The sequence below is a fragment of the Lepisma saccharinum genome, chromosome 4, assembly GCF_977018435.1.
Source record: "Lepisma saccharinum chromosome 4, izLepSacc3.1, whole genome shotgun sequence".
NCBI classification, from domain to species: Eukaryota; Metazoa; Arthropoda; class Insecta; order Zygentoma; family Lepismatidae; genus Lepisma; species Lepisma saccharinum.
In genome coordinates, this window is record NC_139232.1 from 16,539,549 (window position 1) to 16,557,983 (window position 18,435).

Sequence of the window (18,435 nt, forward strand, 5' to 3'; positions counted from 1 at the left end):
GACCTACAGTTTAAAGTTGAATCCGAACCACTACGTGCCTCCACCGGGTATCGAACCTTGAACCCCTTGATTACAAGGCGGCGACACTACCACTGCACCATCGGGGAGGCCAGTGTAAACCTTTTCGTAATCGTTCCACTCCAAAAACAGATGTTTCTGTAAGAGCCACATCAAGTTTGTTTGGAAGTAGTGATGTTCTATGACACACACACACACATATATCTCCTCAACAGGTCCTATAGACCAGCAATGTCAAACTCAATTCGTGAGTAGGGCCGAATAACGATAATGTCAAAACTATCCGGGCCACACATCTAGAACCCCAACACCTTAAAATCCAGAACTAAGTGGTTCGACCCAAGGGGGCCGAAGGGAGGGGGGATTCCAGTGATTATTATTGCAGCATCGATATGTAAATTATATAGACCTCCCCCCATATTTTTTCATGGTTATAGTATTTTACATGTTACTTTCGAGTATAAATTGGTTACAATTGTAACTGTTTGTTTGCAATTATAGTTTCGTTTCGCACAGATTTCACTGTTTTTTTTTAACAAGCTTCTCAAAAGTGTGCAATAAGTTTTTTGTTAGCATGAAACTCTTAATGCAGACAACAAATGTTTTGTCAGTCATTCTTGATCATTCGGCTGTTTCATTAATCTTCATTATGGAAAACAACTTTTCACCAAGGCAAGTGCAACCAAAATTAATAAAATTTCTACAGCAAAATAGCTTATTCGAGGATCCTGCTATGGGAGATATAAGAAAAATCAAGAATAGCCCACCTTTACGAGTTGCACTGCAATTAAATAAGTTCCATTCGAAGTCAGGACTTGCACACGCATCATCAAAAGAAAAGGGAGCAGAGCAGAACAAGATTATTGCCCTTCGCACCCTCTGAAGTCTTGAAACCTGTTTCCAACTTCATCACGTAGTATTTTTACTGTGGACAAATATTCCTGTCATTCCTAGTATTCCTGAGAAGTTGGGAAGGACAAATTATAACTTTATTAAAAAGTTTTAATATAACGGAAGACTGTAACTTTGCAAAATGACCTCCACTTCCTTCAAAATATCAGCCCTTGTGTCACGGGGAGGAATCATTCAAGTAGTTTTACTGTCATATCGAGATAAGAATCGCATCCACGAATGAAGGGAGCTAACGGAGCTAGCTCACAGACGTGCGTAATTTCGCATATTGTGAGGGAAAAGGCAACAACACGAACAAATTTCGCTTTCAATTGTTCATTGACTAAGTCATAAATCCTCTCCTCAACTGTATTTCTGATGTTTTTATTAGCGTTGCTTTTCTGCCACGTTTGCCTAATGGCGACGATGAGGATGAGTAATGATATGATGAAATTGATGAAGGGACACATACAAAGAAAACCCATTCTCAGGCCAGGATTCGAACCCGCAACCTCTGGTGTCGCAACGGGTTGTGATAACCACTCCGCCACAGATTATGGCAAATTTATTTCGTGATAAAGAAATACTTCTGAATGGATTTATTTTATCAGGGTACAAAAGTTCTACGCTTTTCAGTATTCACTTCACAACAAAAGTAAGCATTTCACTTGAAAAATCTACATTCCTCTTCTATAGTCCTTTTCTTACTCCAACGAAGTTTGGGCAGCGATATGGTTCTCTGAAACTTTTACAGAAACTGGCTTTTCTTCCAGGTAAATCCTTGAAAATCAAGAAACAGACTCATAGGCGACAGAAAGTATGCACGCTGCCCTCCCCCAGCTGGCAAGATATTTTCCTACTTCAGAAGTAACCTGTCAATCACCTTGCTTAGTTGACACAACACCTACTCTATAATGGAATGTATACCTGTGTAGGGAAAATTGGTCAATGTGTTGAAGTTTGGATGAGTCTGGTCTTGTATCACGAGAAAAGAGAAAACGGGATAACTACAAATGCATAGATAATTTCAAGCATGAAGTGTTAAGTGGGGCCAAGGCGGGCCGCATTAACGTATGCTGGGGCCTACATGCGGCCCGCGGGCCGCGAGTTTGACTGGCCGAAATATCAGGAGAAAAGTTGTTACGCTTCTCCCAGGAGACTCGAACCTACGCGCGTCCCGTAGCTGGAGCCCCAGGTACCAAACTCGGGACCTTTTGACATTATGAGGTTCATCTTTACCATTACGCTATAGGGGAGGCAAAATATATCCGAAACTAAGAAGACATTTTGAATGGACATGTAGAATGTAGGAGGCAGGGTTCGCGCTGAAGAGGAAGAAGACAGGGAATTCTCCCTCCCCTTTCCTAACCTGTACATCTCTAATGTAATTCTCAACCAAGCCAAGAATCTTGTCCTTCTACATTTTATGTCGCTTTTGTTATTGTTAATGAAGAATTCAAATTAATAATTTCTTTAAATCTCAAGTTAGCAAGTCAGCCAAAATTATGTTTTTATACTAAATTTTACATTAATTGAAGATTTGCAAAGAAACAGTAGACCTTTTCATGATCTTTCTACTCCAAAAACAAATATTTTGCAAGAGTCACATCAAGTTTATGATTGGAAGTAGTGAAGTTCTAGGAACCACACACACACACACACACACATATATGTAAGCAACAACAATAGTAGGCTATTGTAATTTGGAGGATGTGATTTGTGAGCGGAACAAGCATGGGAATTTAACGAAGTTCCTTTGCGAATCATCAATTGTGTGTGTGTGTGTGTGTGTACACGTATTTCCTATCTGCACAAAGTACTACATGTGAGGTAAAACTATCGAAATGTAAAAAGAGGAAGCGCTACCACCCTCCCCGCCTTTTCTACATTTTATTCAAATCGAACACGAGGCACGTATCTAGATATATATTTCGGAGGGGCGTCCTAACGTAATGTCTCAAAATAATAATATTAATAATGTTAAATTAAAATAAGTATAATTATATTAAATTAATTAATATATTTTTATTACATGAATAGGTAAGAAGGCGGTATAACAACAGTGCAGTATAACATCACGTATTCATTATCTAGCTTTCGTGTAGTTAAGGTCGGCAAAATTTGTAAATAAATAGAAACTGGCCTGGCAAGGAAATTAATGTCAAATAGATAAAGAATATAATATTTATTGAGTATGAAAAAATGATGTTAGATCCAGTTGACGAAAGTAAAATTCCTGGTAATATTTTGTTTGCATATTATTATAAGTAGTAATAATTCTTGCATAAATCTTCTTTGGTACTGTCATTCAAAATCGTATTGCTTTCCAATATTCTTGCGGAAATAAACAATTTGCGATTAAACAACAACCTTATTTTCATTACTTAATTGAAGTTATTTTATAATGTCATTATTTTCATTATTTAATTTTTGTACTTGGTAAGTCTTTCGGGGGGAGGTTGGGACACCTGGACCCCCTAAATACGTCCTTCGCGGTAGGGGTCGAGATAAAGTTACTGTGTCACTGGTTGCAATTCACGGTAAATATGCTCTGCTTCTCTACACTCAAACATACACAAACTCATGGCCTTCCTGCTTTCTTGGTTTCTTGCCTGGGAAAGAGGCAATATATCAAGCTGTGACAGCTACGGGACCTTCTGACGAGGGGACGGAACCCAGCTGTGCAGAGAATTAAAACACCCGCGCGAACTAGCCCTCCCGTCAGCTTGGGGAAATTTTCGAACAGACACATCTAGTGGCCAAGTGGCGAACTATCATGAATGAAATTCGGCTGAAGTGGCCGTATCTTTCGCCGTCGATAATACATGACATTTTTAAACAATCATTTTGGGCTGTGCAAGTGACTTTTGAAAGAAAAGCCCTCCCTAGCTTAGTCATAGAAGGATTGAGCATTACGTTAGTATGCATCATAATGGCCATTTTCGTTGGTGCTACCCACAAATCCTATAACCATTCTGTGCTTATTTACGTATTTCCTTATGGAAATTGAAAAAAAATAATGAAATTTGTGCACATTTATCGAACTGAAATTGCATAAATGTGTCATGTACTCAAAGTTTCATAAAGTAAGTTCACATCTACTGCGTGTTTTCCGGCAAATTTTTGTCCTAAAACGTTATATTCAACAAAATGCAAAAAAGCCCATGTTAAATTTAAGCACTTTTCACGGCGACCTTCGCCAAACTCCACCTCCCTCTTAAGCACTTTTTAAGCATTCTTTCCGCCCCTGTGGACCGGGTGAAGGTAGTGAGTGCATTGTGCACACCTGTGGCGGCTCTCGACAAAAGAGACAAATAAAGAGGGAGAGCATGTGCATGGTACCTTGAAACTTCATGGCACTGACTGCAGCGTCTCTGAGGTCTTCTGTCTCCGAGAGGGAAAGCGCGCTCACTGCTCTCTTTGATGAAACTGTCGGTGCTTTTCAGATGGGGAGGGGGGAAGGTGATTTATAAAATTTGGGCCTGTAGGTTATCCATTGATTTCGGCCCTGCACGAGACCCGGAAGAAACCTAAAATAATACGCAACACGCACGTCAAGCCAGGTGTTGGGCATTGCGCAAGCGAGCTTCCCTGAACAGGAATCCAAGGGCCTCGAAGGTTGCCAGGTATTTATCTTTACCTGGTTGTTGCAAGAGAACTAAGAAGTCACGCGAGAACAGATCAATTTTCTTCAGTCTGCCATGAGCACCACTGTCAGTGTGGTCAACAGCCATTAAATTTCACTACGCATGGAGGCATTTGAATTTATGCTATAGGTTTTGAAAACTCTTAAGACAGATGGACTACATGTGGACAAGGGAAGTGGGGAGCAAGGAATATGCGGGGAGCAAGGAATACGCCGCAGACCAACCATACAACAGCGGTGGCACCGAGAGTTACGAAATTGCGCGGGGAGGTACTTTGCGAAACTCATTATACATGCTGCTGCGTTTCATATCGCGCTGGATTGCTCGCTTCCCCGCTCCCCACATCCATTGCCAGCTTGTAGAGCGCCCGCCGTAAGAGTAGACAAGACCTGTAGTAGCATGGGGTTTGAGATTGTATAACTGTTAGATTTTGTAACTTCTCAAATTAGTTTCATTATTATGTCCAACCGACTACCACATATTCTATACATTTGTTTTGAAGGTCTTGAAATATGTTTGTGTGTTTTGTTCATTTTATGGCACTTTTCTGGTCTTGAAATCGAAAATCTTCTCTCGGTTTCATTTTTACGTTGTTTGTTTGTTGAAATGTGTGAGTAGCATTGCTTGATATTTCCACCCGTCTGAAGACACAAACTAACAATTATATTTAACATCGTGTTCCTATCAATCTGGTCTGTAGAACTTGTAGATAACTCAAGGCCAAGTTCATGTTGCTGTGCAAACTCTGGGTAAAATTCTTCGAACTGAATGGTAAATATCCAGGCAAGCTATTAGATCAGAAATATTATGCTCACTAGATCAATTCAAATAAACACAATGGGTTGAAAGGAAATTTCCTGACAGATATGACTATAAATGGGGTTAGGGTTTCCATTATTTCACTATGTTTGCATGTATTTTACGTTCAAAATTGTTTCCTGCTCGCAACTCTGTTATACTAAAAGTTTTTATGCTATTTTCAATCAGTGCTAAATATTGATACTGTAATCTCCATTTATGTCCCAGCTTTCCTAAGTGCGAAAATTGGAAAATATACAACTGACTGCCCTTTATCACCTTACTTCTCTATGGCATTGTCTTTGCATCTGTGCCTTATTGAAAAGCCATAATGAATTTCACGGCCACATGATTGTCTACGATGACATTTTAAACTATTCTAATTTATCCAATTTTTTCAGAAAAAGAATGTTGTGACTCCTTTCTTTGCTGTTGTACTACGTAATATACTCAATGACAAAGCAAGGCCTATGCACAAATGTAAGAAAAAAGATAAATGTATGACCAACAAATTCCATTCAAAGCATGTGGACAACAACTTGATGTGCTTGAAAATTAAACAAAACAGAGAAAATATCTGAATGTCAGCAGCCAATTTCAGAAAAGATCTCATGGAAGAATGAAGAAAGATCACTGAAAAATATTATGTAACCTTGAAGAGTGAGTGTATTGTGCTATGCTTTAATCTTTTTACTTAACTAAACTATTGAATATGGAGTAACTACTGGGGTGCTAAAACTCAGAAGATTTGTTCTGAAGTATATCACTTCAAACGTTTCTACAAATAATAATAATACAACATTCAAAAGTGTCTTCAACAGTAAGGGAAAAAGTAACAGCGGTTTCCTTGAAAGAAAAGGTATATAGTTAAACCAAGTATTGTTTCTTTTGATTTGTCACAATGATAGAAGGCATATGTTAATAGAAAAATATGTACTTACGATGCAAACTAAATCACCTGAAAAAAATAAGCCAAATTGTGCTCAGTACAATAACAAAAAGCACAACAAACTATAATTTCAAAGAACTGAAACCCTAACTTAACTAATATATCCTCTCCAGCAGCCTTCTGATTAATGTTCAACAACAATCCACACTTGAGTATGTCCTAAATGATGATGTCATACGTTTACAGGCTGCTATTTTTTGGACTTGTTCCACATGCTGGGAGAACTGCCCAGACAGAACAAGCCAGAGATGCAGTAAGGTGTAAACAGATGACTTAACTCCAAGGATTTTCGATATACAAAGGTATGTTCATGTGAGTCAGTGCCAGAAGTTAAATCTTGCATGAAAATTCAATTGTTTCTCACTTCACCAGTTCACTGACCATGTAATGGGTCTAAATAACAAGTTTCAGCTTGACTAGTAGAGAAGACCAAGGTGAAACTTCAAGCTGGAACACACCACTAAGCTTTTGCATGTCTTTCTTGCTATTGTGTGTGTGTTCTTTTGTTTGTTTGAATTGTTATTTTAAGTCCACTTTATACACAGATAGAATAACCGAGACTGGGCCTACAGTTTAAAGTGGGATTCAAACCACTGTGTAATGTGCCTCCACTGGGTGTGTGTGTTCTGTTCTATGCTCTAATAACAAAGCCCAATAAAGAAGTAAATGCTATTCTTAGAACCACATATTTATGGTGAATAAAAGATCAAGATTTTGATACAAAAACTGGGCACATTTTGGGATCGAAATAAAATGACATTTTGGTGTTAAAATGGTGAATAATACCCAAAATTTGATTCAAGAACCATGCTTATTACACAAAATAAATATTTCCCTTGTAATAGCACATTTATGTAGTTGTTAGAGTATTAAGTTTATTCCTGTGTAAAGGACCCCATTTTTACTTCTCAAATAATTACAGCAAATTTAATTAATTTTCCGTGATTTGCATAACTCACAGGATAATTCAAACTTCAGAAAGTGTAGTGTCAGTATATTAGAGGTCTGCACGGGCCTAAATTGTAAGGCCCGAGTCCGGCCCGGCCCGAGGAAATGAAACCCGAACCCGACCTGAGTCCGATAATAAGTAAACATGAGCCCGGCCCGAGCCCGAAAACATAATTAAAATTACTTTCCAATTCAGCATTTGAAAAAAAAAATGGGCACTGTTGTACTTCGTGGTCCTATTCTCATTCTCGAAGTAAACCATAATTTCAATAATTAAAAATTATTTTTCGATGACAATATTCGCTAACAAAATAGCCACGAGGCCCGGGCCCGACCCGAGCCCGAGAAGTTCTGGTTATTTATGGCCCGAGTCCGGCCTGCGGGCCGGGCCGGGCCTAGGCCCGAGGGCCTGGCCCGAGCCCGTGCAGACCTCTACAGTATATACATTCTGAATTTCATGTTTAAGAGTTTATTTTGCATTTTGCAGTTCATTTTGTGACAAAACATGGTAGCCCCTGCTGGAAATTTCTACTGTTTTCAGTAGACAAATTCTACTGTTTTCAAATGTCTTCTACTGTGTACTGTGAAATGTACTGAAATCCTATTGTAGATCTACTGTACAACTACTGTACTCTACAGTAGGACTACTGTACTGTGTAGTAAGGCTACTATACAGAAAAAACAAAGTAAATAATAATGCATAATACTTGCTACAAAATATATTATAAAATCATTTATTGACTCCAAGAATAGACAAATTCATTCTTGACACTATATTTTCAGTGATTTGAAGTGAATTGGAAAAACAGTACATGAACTGAATTTCTACTGTTTTTCTATTGAATACTACTGAAGTCAGATATACAGTATCTTAATGAATAAATTACTATAATTCTTTCTTAAGAAATAAAGCAGCTAGCAGTTTAATTACATGACCATATCAGTTGATTTTTTTTTCAGCATGGAATTTCCATGGTGGTTATTATATCTGTGTAATGCAATTGCAGAAAGGATCCATTTCTTTTGATCAACGTAGTCAACAGTGTTTGCTTGTTTTGATTTTTCAAGCATTGAGGGTCAGGCCTTCATTTAAACTAATTTCTTGCTGTTTTCATGTGAATATAGGAAGAACAATATGTCAACTTATGTATAAGAGAGTCTGTTTTTCAATTTTCTACAAGTGCATTAACCACTGAAGCTACACATTTAAAAACGTGTTCACTTTATTTGATTTATTTGTTGTGTGAATGCAGAGGCGGCCGCTCATAAGGACGATACGGACGCCGTACTGCCGTGTGTAATCACAAGTGAACAAACATTACTTTAACATTTATATATTATATTTTACATTGTCTGAATTACAAATATTCCGTTGCTTATAGATCCTTGGTTAGTCGGTTCTGTATTCATTCTTCCGCGACAATTGCGAAGTTTGCAGGCCACCATGCGGGGGGAATACGGAACTTCGAGAGAAATCTGGCAGGGCGGCATCCTCCCACCTTACGAGACGTAGAACATTTTCAGGCACTGCCGCGAGGGGTAAGAGGCGAGGGAACTGGCGGAATAACACGCGCGGGATCTGTGGCTGGGAATGGGCTGGGAGGACGGAGGGTTTGTCGTCCGAAACCAACACCCTAGGCGAAACTGGCCCTCTCTCCGGAGAACGGTAAACAATGAAGAGTTGCCAGAAGCAATGAAGTTAACGTAAGAAAGAAAATTACCAACCGTCGAAAGAAATCATTCTGTATTCCATAGAGCAATAAATAATGCAATTTCCAATAAGGAAAGAAAATATCGGTAACTGAAAAAGTACAGACAGGTGCTTGATATTTGTTATTTACCGTCGCTTTCTGCTACTTTTCGGTAATCACGACGATGAGGATAAGTGATAATTAAATGATGGAAGGGCACTCACAAAGAACACCCATGTCCAGGCCAGGATTCGAACCCAGGATCCATGGCTTTTTATAGCCACGGAAGTCGGCTACAGCTTCGTGTTACTCACAAAATTAGATTTAATTACATGTTTTGATTAGCACGTTTTGAAAAAACCCTGATAGTGTGACAAAGTTTCACAATTTCTTTTCAAGCCGGCTGTTAAATAAATTAGAAACTATACCTGCCGCAAAATTAGTTTGGTATTGAGAGCTGAAGGAACACGCGTCACGGTGTTGCCATATCATGCGGTACAGTACGCACTGCAGCCGTCTGACGCTGTGTCGAGGAAAGCGTGTTATGAAAAGGAACAACAATGATGAAATGTGTTATTGTTTTTCGAGGAAAATGGAATAACAATGATGACAACAATGATGAATGTGTTATTGTTTTTCTATTCATTTCCATCTCCCTTACAACATGAACGAATTAATGAAACGAGCATTGTTTACAGGTTACCTTTTCAATCCATTCTGTATATACACTTTCAATAATCATTTCTTTCCGAAGTCGCCGTTAAAGTCTGCCCGTCTTTCAATTATACCGCAACTGAAGTGCACAAAGTCCAGTTGGTGGGGCGTCTGACTTTCACGCGTGAGACCCGCGGTGGTTTGTGAAACTTTTTCAAATATCCCGAGCGGCTCCGGGGTCGACTCAGCCCAAGTGAGTACCTGGGGCAAACCTGTGGTAAAGGCGGTTGGTGAACCACATCACCGCATCACCTCCATAATATGGCCTAGGTCGAGGTCGAGAATGTGTGGAGCTCTACCTCCACATCTCCATATGCCTCCATACTTTATTTTGGGTCCATTATTTTTTTTTTGTATGAGAATCCCAGATATTTTATGACTCCTTAAAGATGTTTCCCCACCTTGAAAAAATGCCGAATCTTTCAACGAAACGCGCAGTTTCCCAACAGTGGGATGATCTTTCCTCCTATAATAAGAGTAAATATGGCGAGAATAGCATCTTGCTGAAAAGTATCTAAATTTGTCACGCGATTACTGATATTCCTCTTCTTTCCTGGGGTTTCCAATTTTGAAGCCTCGCATTGATTTATTTATTTATTTCTACCACATTATATTTTTCTTTCCCTATGGTAACAATATTGTTCTTAGACACGCCGAAAGCAGCAGCAGTCCTGTCCAGAACTTTGTTTACAGAAATGATTCGACCCCCCATTGTTTTTCTCTTGCTCAAATTATTTGCACTCAGAACAAACCATCTCCCGCGTTTGGCCTTTGAGAAGAATTCCTTTTTCTTTTAGTGCATGGCCTCTTTGGTACATTGTCATCTCGAGTATTGCCTCCTGTGCCTGACGTTCTTCACACAAGCACATGGCATACTCAAGCAGAACACAGAAAATTATGTACAAAAAATAACACACTAAAACAACACGCTATATACAACAAAGAATACTCTAAATTCAATAAACACTAAACAAACGGACTGGTTAAAATATCACAGTAACGCAACGCAACAAACAAACAACACGTCCTCTCCCAACAACATGAAATCTGATCGCAGGAAGAATCGCCCGATAAGCGGCAACACCGAGAAAAACGTTTTCTGTTGCTAGGTAACCAGGGTCTGGGTGAAGCACTGGGAAGATTTTGATTGGCTCGCATGCCAGCAACCCACCCTCCCGCAGTGACGTAGACCCGATTTCAACACGTGGTTCTCAAGTGTCAATACCAAACTAATTTTGCGGCAGGTATAGTCATCTAAACTCACCAAGAGCCGCTACAGGAACCTGTGTACTACGAATTTCTGAAAATTTGGCAAAATTGTCTGGCAACCCCGAGGCAATAAAATGACTGCATGGGAAGACGATAGCATTGACACTTGTTGCAAAGAGAATACTCGATTCTCTTTGCTTGTTGTTTCTTCGTTTTCCATGGAAAAGTGAAGCTTTTTCGGTAGTGTGCTGTAGTTGTGCGTTTGTTGCGATGAGCTATGTGGAGAACTTGTTGGTGCGAAGTTTTTCTCCCAGAAGTCTAGATGAATAAAATAAACATAAAAAACCTAGGCCGGCCTAGACCGAATTTGGATCTAGAACAAGCATGTCTGAAGAAGATTTCTGGTGAAGAAGCATGTCTGAAGAAGATTTCTGGTAAGTTTGAAGTTTTTACTGTAGAGCTTGAGCTTCTGGTAACGCAGATATCACCTTTCCAGTGAGATATTTACTTTGCTGCCCTATTTCATATATCAATTAGTCATGTTGGACAGGAAACGTTTTTTGTGTAAGATTTTTACTAGAAATTTTCACGTTCAATGCACGTAAATATTCGTCATTGTGCTTATCAATTTTCCCCTCTGTTAAGTTAAAAAACAAACAACTAAATCTGTTAGAACTCTATTTCTTCTTCCATCTTTCGTAATCTTCGCATTACTGTTAAATAATTATTAATTTATCATAATATGTGCAAACGTGCAAAGCATGATATTCGGTAAGGACGAATATATCAATTTCTTATCATGTTGGCTGTTATATACAAAATTAATCAATTAAACTCACATTACAAGTAGAGCAAATTTATGAGCTGTCGCCCCTCCACTTTGGTTCACCACGAGCCGCCACTGTGTGAATGCATTCCTAAGTAGCAAGTTCCACATGCTTTACCATATATTTATTTTAGTTGTTTATACGATTTTTCCATTGCATTTTCGGTTGCATAGATAAGAAAATTATCATTACTGACAATAGTACTGTTTTCAGACAGCAATATACTGAACACAATAAAATATGTTAGTTGTACAATTATATTATTGCAAACGTTAAGAGTACAGTTCAACTACTTAAGATAGGGGAAACAGTTGGACTACCAAAACCAGTAGAAAACATTAGCAGTACAGTTCATCTACTGAAAACAATAGAAACAGTTGGGCTACTAAAAACAGTAGAATACATTAGAAGTACAGTTCAGCTACTGAAAACAGAAGCCTACTAAAAACAGTAGAAGACAGTAGCATTACAGTTGATCTACTGAAAACAGATGTTTCAAAACACCCATTGATCTACTGAAAACAGAAGACAGAATTTTCAGTAGGGAGGAAAATGTACCTCACGCCTTTCGAAAACATGACAAATAAACATTACAGTGTGTTATTTCACATTTCGTGTTTCCATCAAAAAAAGAAATATGCATGCCTCTAGCTATTCTGAATTTCCGAAGTTTTCAAACCCTCAAATTTTCAGGTCTCCATATTTTACTGCAATGAAGTCTGTAGTGAAGGAAATTTATTAACAGGTACTGTAACATGAGATGGAAAAAAAATGTTACAGCACCAGACCCTTCAGGGACCCCTTAATTAAAAGGTGATGGAATTACCACTATGATATTGATTGACATGGTAAGCTGACCCAGGTACTCATTTATGAGAGGATGTGTGCCCCAGAGCAGTTTACACAGGAACATGTACAGAAAAACTCCCACTTGAGATCAACCATCCTGGGAATTGAATCTGGGTTCCAATGCCATCTTAGCACATAAAATTTCAAAAGAAAATTACTGATAAATAGTGTACAAAAAGAACAACTTAAGAACACTGAAATGCACATCCTTAATATTTTAAGATCTTGCCTTACAAATAGAGGAGATGCAACCATGAACGATTTTTCTTTGTAAAGTTGTTCATGACTTCATTGGGAGTGACATCAATGTCCTTGTAAATATGTTCAATGACTCAATCCTGACCCATTGTTTCTATAGGAACATCTGGCAGCTTCACACTTGCACTACATGAGTTTGAGTTTTTGATTCAAGTCCATCCACTTTATGACAGAAACGCTAATCAGGACTGGACCTACAGTTTAAAGTGTGGTCCGAACCACTATGTGCTTTCAGCAGGTATTGAACTCAGGTTGCAATATATGAAAATGAGCTCACATACACTCCATACTTCTCGGTTTTACAGTAGCTAACCATGAATTCTACGAGTACCAATCCCTGCTTCACACATGCTGACAGTCAACAACAGTGTGTGTGTTGTTTGGTCAATTTGCAAGTTCAACATGGTACAGGTCATTTGCAATATTGCTATATTTTTTTATAATGACATACTCAAGAAGGGAGCCTGAGCCTTGTGCTGCCACACATTTTTTCACATCTTTTGAGAAAGTTCACTTAAAAATCAACACCTCAAACTTCTCAATGAGTTTGTTTTCACATAAGAACTGTACGTACATAATAACTCTTTGTTCTAAAGTGTACTGATGTTGTGGCATTATAACACTTCTAACTAGGGCCAGGGACTTTATGTCCTATAAAACTGCAAAATATGTATGTAATTATGCCAAAAATTCAAAAATATGCCATGAAAAATTTAAAATATGTCAGAAACATGCAGAAATATTTCCAGCAAAGCCAAAAATATACACAACAGTACTTTCGAATTTCTCATTATACAGGAAGTCAGTATCTTCCAGGGAAGATCGACTAGGGTGGGGGTGGGGTATTAAATGAAGTCAGAATTTCTTTAACTGAAAAAAGAAGTGGGAAAATACTGAAAATATCATGAGGTGCACTGCAATTATCCTAAGTTTCATTTACTCGTATGTCAGATTTACTCCTTTGTGGAAAATAAAGCATAATTGGCAGCTTGCTACAGCTCTGGTAAATCTGACCATTTGTTGTGACAAGTGAAAAAAAGGTAAAAGAATTAGAACAATTGAAACTTGTCTTTTTCTTGCCCGATGATTCCCATGCTCACACAACAATGACAGAGAACATTTTCCCTGAATAATATTTGCAAGGCTATCACTTATCAACGGAATAAGAAAAAGGGGGTATTATTGTTCTGTACTAGTTGGTAAGAAAATACGGCATCTGCTTTTAATTTCTTCGTCCATAATTTCCTTATCCTGCCATAGATAATATGAACTACCAAATGCGCTAAAGTTTGAAGAAAAATTATAAAATAAGCGATTACATGCAAGATAATTTCGAAATTATACAGAAATATGTCTTATTAGGAGAAAATTGAAGAAATATGTTTTAAAAATGTGAAATTGCTAAAATATGTCAAAATATGCCTTATCAAGTTCGTCTATTCTGATATTCATCAGATATGTAAAGATCTGACCCCAATATTCAATCCGATTCCAAATAAAAAATATGTTATAACATAAAGTCCAGGCCCTACTAATAATACTTATCAAAACTCAACACTTATTGGATTATCATTTATCACCTTAGCAAAATACGCAGATGCAAATATAAATCTTTCTTTATGACACATCCACCTGTATGAAAGCAAATACTGCCATTCACGGAAGACTGAGAGGTGTCACGTTCCAACGACATGAATCAGAGATAGTTCTATTGGTGTGTTCCACAGTCTGCTTTTTGAAGGGAAACTTCACGAAACTTTAGCTTGGAAAGCTACCAAACACGCTATGTGCTTGAGTTGAGGGAACCCACACATCACTAAGCTGCATGGTTCCAGACACCGCAGCCATTTTACATTTTCCTGTATTTTAAGTTTTTTTCAGCTTGGTCCCCTGAAAAACTTAAAATTAAGGCCACACTGTATGTTTCAAACCAAAATGCAGAAAATGATGGGATGCAATTAATTCATGTAAATATGATTGGAAATATATATTTTAATGTGTAATGTATTAAAATAGAACCCTGTGAAACCAAATGATTATATATTTTCTTACTTCTTGTCTGCTACAGCCCTTGAATGTCCTTGGTCTCTCGCACTCTGCTTCATCTTGTTACACCCACCCTTATGAGGTCCTCCTCAACATCCTCCAACAATTCTTTCCTGCACTGTTTTCTTAATATCCTCCCCCACCCCCACCTTTCCTTATATACTTTCTTGACTGCTCTATGTTAGGGTTTCTTTCTACATGACCTAGCTACTTCAACCTCATACTTCTTACATGGAAGACTATAGTGCTCTGTTTTTTTTTCATCATTGGTTGTTATTCACCATTATTCATTGTTGTTTACTGCACCATAATTTCCTTAATATACCATCACAGAGGGAGTTCTTTGCCTGAACAAGATTCAAAGTCTCTGCCACATATGTCACAACTGGCTTCACCATTGCACAATAAACCTTCATTTTCAAGCTTCTACAGGGTAGGCCAGTGGTGGTTGGTGGTTGGACTCTATGGGTGTGCACTTCAGTCTCGCGTGCAGAAGAAGTGTTGCACCACCCCTGTCAAATACTCGCACCCGTCTTTGTGTACATAATGATGCTAAATGTATTGGCAACCCAAGTTTTGATCACCTTTCACTGAAAATGAGGCTTTGATACGGACTTCTTACAAATTTCAAATATTTTGGAAGTTTTCCAGCCAATCACGATTGGAGCGATGTTATTGTGCAATATATAATTCAGCATTCGATAACCTGACAAAATCACTCAAAACATAGAAATACCAATCTAAGTACAATATCAATACTATTGTCGATTTGCAAAATATTTTGTAAAAACTTCCTTCCCCGCTCCACTGATATTAATGAACAAGGAGAATAATAACAATAGCATACACCAAAGAAGTCAATCCAACTACCGCATGGAGGAAATCAGTTGTAATCTATCTAGATGTTCTTTATTTCTAATGACAGACTGATCAAACCAAGCAAATCAAGCGAAGTCAAGAGAATAATAAATCTTAAAGAAAATTAAACAGTACTGACTCAGTTAACACTGGCCTGCTTCGTACTTCAGAATTTTTTCATCCCTTCCACCTTACCCTTATCCATTACTGCAGTTGCTACAGGTTTTGTAGCTAACTTCCCTCCAAAAATTCAACAACGTTAAATATTAAGTCTCTGCTTTTGCTATGTACAATTTCCATATTCATCATGAAATCAAACACTTTGCACTGAAACAGGAACGATCTTTTGACAGCGCTAAACAATTTTGCAATGTAGTAAGAGGCACACAATGCAAAGCAGCTGACTGACTGATATACGCTCCTTCCGCGTGGGTTGATAATTCGGCTACTGTGCCACAGGGACCATTTATTTTGGCCAACATGCACTAAGCAAAGGCAATACCAGACATTTTTAAAACACCAGTTTCACTTTCAGTCCCCCCCCCCTTTCCCCTCTTTCTTGCCCCTGCCATGCTCAGAACATGATGAGAGGCACAATATACAATCGAAATATCCCTTTTCTAAAAAAAATCCCTCAATTTGCAATGATATATGGGTTCCCTTGACTCCGTCACACGGTCTCGAATGGAATGGGCTTGCAACACTACATTTGCTAACACACCAACCGCTGCGTTGATGGTTTTCCTTATGATGCAAAATCCACAGGTAAGCCAGAAGACCCAATCAGCATTCTCTACATGACTGCTGCAACAGCATCAGAGGGAACGAAACTCGCATAGTGCAAGCGTGCCTCGGTCTACGTGGGTTGATATCACTGATTGCACGGTTCTCCACAACCTCTCTTGGTAAAGCGGCGTGGGAACACTTGATGTTTCGAAGAAGATAAGAGTTCAATGAATAAATATAATAATAATGATTTGCATTACATATTTATTTGGGTGTGCACGTGTGAATGTGCAAATAGGCATAAGCCGCTACTGGGGTAGACAATGGGAGAAAGTACAGCAACAAGTGGCAATACTGTACAAACAAAGTGCAGCAGTGCCATCTGTCATGCCTAAGTGTAACACAATGGTCTGCCATTTATTTCACCATGTATCATTGGTCAGGTCAGGTGCATATACAGTCTGTGAAGGTCTACATGCGTGAGAAGAGAGTTGTAGCTGTGCACCTTGAGCTGCATCATGGATTGTCATTGCTCCATTCCAGACAGAAGAATGACATCCAGGTGGAAGAAACAGTGGCGTCAAAAGGGTTTGGCTACTGATAGGAAGCACAAAGGCACAAATACTACAGTACATAGCCCCTGAAAATGTCCATCGAGTCTGTGTGGCCTATCCAGCAAAGTTGGCAACATTACTCTGTCCCATGCAAGGACACTGCACATTAGTCACAGTTCGCTGCGTTGGATTGCGAAGTGTGATTTAGTTCCATCAATATAAATTGCAACTTGTGCAACAGCTATGGCAAGGAGATTAAGGTTATACCAATGGGAGTAATTTGTTTGTTGTTGGTGTTTGTAGACATGGCACTTGAATATCCATAATGGCAACATGTCTGTATTGCACAGGCATCAATGTATCTAGTGAGAGCTCCAAAATTTCAAATTTGACCCAACATCGTGAGGACAATTGGAATTGGGAGCTACTTGCAAGCAATGGTAAAGGCTCTTGTCACAAAATCCATACAACAATTAAGACTTGGCAAACTAACCATGCATCATCTAATGCAAAACCACTTGGCAGATTTTGTCTCTGATAAAGCTGTTGCACCATGGAGCTAAGTTTAATTAAGATAGTAAAATATTCCTCAGAATTAATGTACAATTGCTTTAAAATTTTATTGTAAGGTTCATATTAATATGAATACTCCCCATAGTATTGTGTGAGTATTCACAACCCCCATAACATGTTACAAATTCTCTGTGAACTACATGACACACACCTGCACCTGCACCATAACATAAGATCAAAGATGTATCATCAGAATAGAACACTTACCTGCTGTTCCATATAAGGAGGAATTTCATAGATTCCACGCTCCTCAGGCTCCTCATCAGCATAAGTTAATGCTCTAGTTGGCATCACTGGAGAAAATGGTGGTCTTTCCTCTCCTCTTTCCAAAAACCCTCCTTCACTGAAAGGATAGAATAATAACAATAAATACAACTATACTCACTGCTTGCTAAGAAATTCCTAAATATGGGAACTGAAATTTCCTGCCTCATAAGAAGAGTCAAAATGTTGAATTCACCATGTAAATTTGTTGAACAATTATGAATTTTGCCTGCACATTCATAAAAGTCTTTTAAATAATGAACCATACATACTATCTGTATTTGAAAAACCAGAAAGTACATGACCAATACGAAATTATTACTGATACTGGTAAAGAACTAATATAAAACTTACCAATACTCATAATTAATACAATATAAAATTTAAAATGTTTCAATCACCTCCTTAATTGAATCACTCACATGAACAATGTTGTAACCAACAGTTTTGCTGACAGACTTTAAATTGGAGAAAAATTGTTTTTGGCTTCTTGTTTGGTAGTCCAAACAAAAGTATACCCAAATGTTATTGACATCTTTGTGTTGGGTATAGTTTTGTTTCGGACACATGTTTAATGCACCATGAAACTTCCTGTTTGAGGGAAAACGTATAAGA

The 18,435-nt window shown here is 38.3% G+C and overlaps 1 protein-coding gene across 7 annotated transcripts in view; it reads right to left on the reverse strand.

The window, feature by feature from the left end:
* Ptpmeg (protein tyrosine phosphatase Meg) overlaps positions 1-18,435 on the reverse strand; it is a 365,178-nt gene that overhangs the window by 66,644 nt on the left and 280,099 nt on the right. For all 7 annotated transcript variants that reach the window (XM_083120336.1, XM_083120341.1, XM_083120339.1 and 4 more), the window contains one exon: positions 17,764-17,899. In XM_083120336.1, the coding sequence (XP_082976462.1) occupies positions 17,764-17,899 (136 nt within the window). The remainder of the gene's footprint in view (positions 1-17,763; positions 17,900-18,435) is intronic.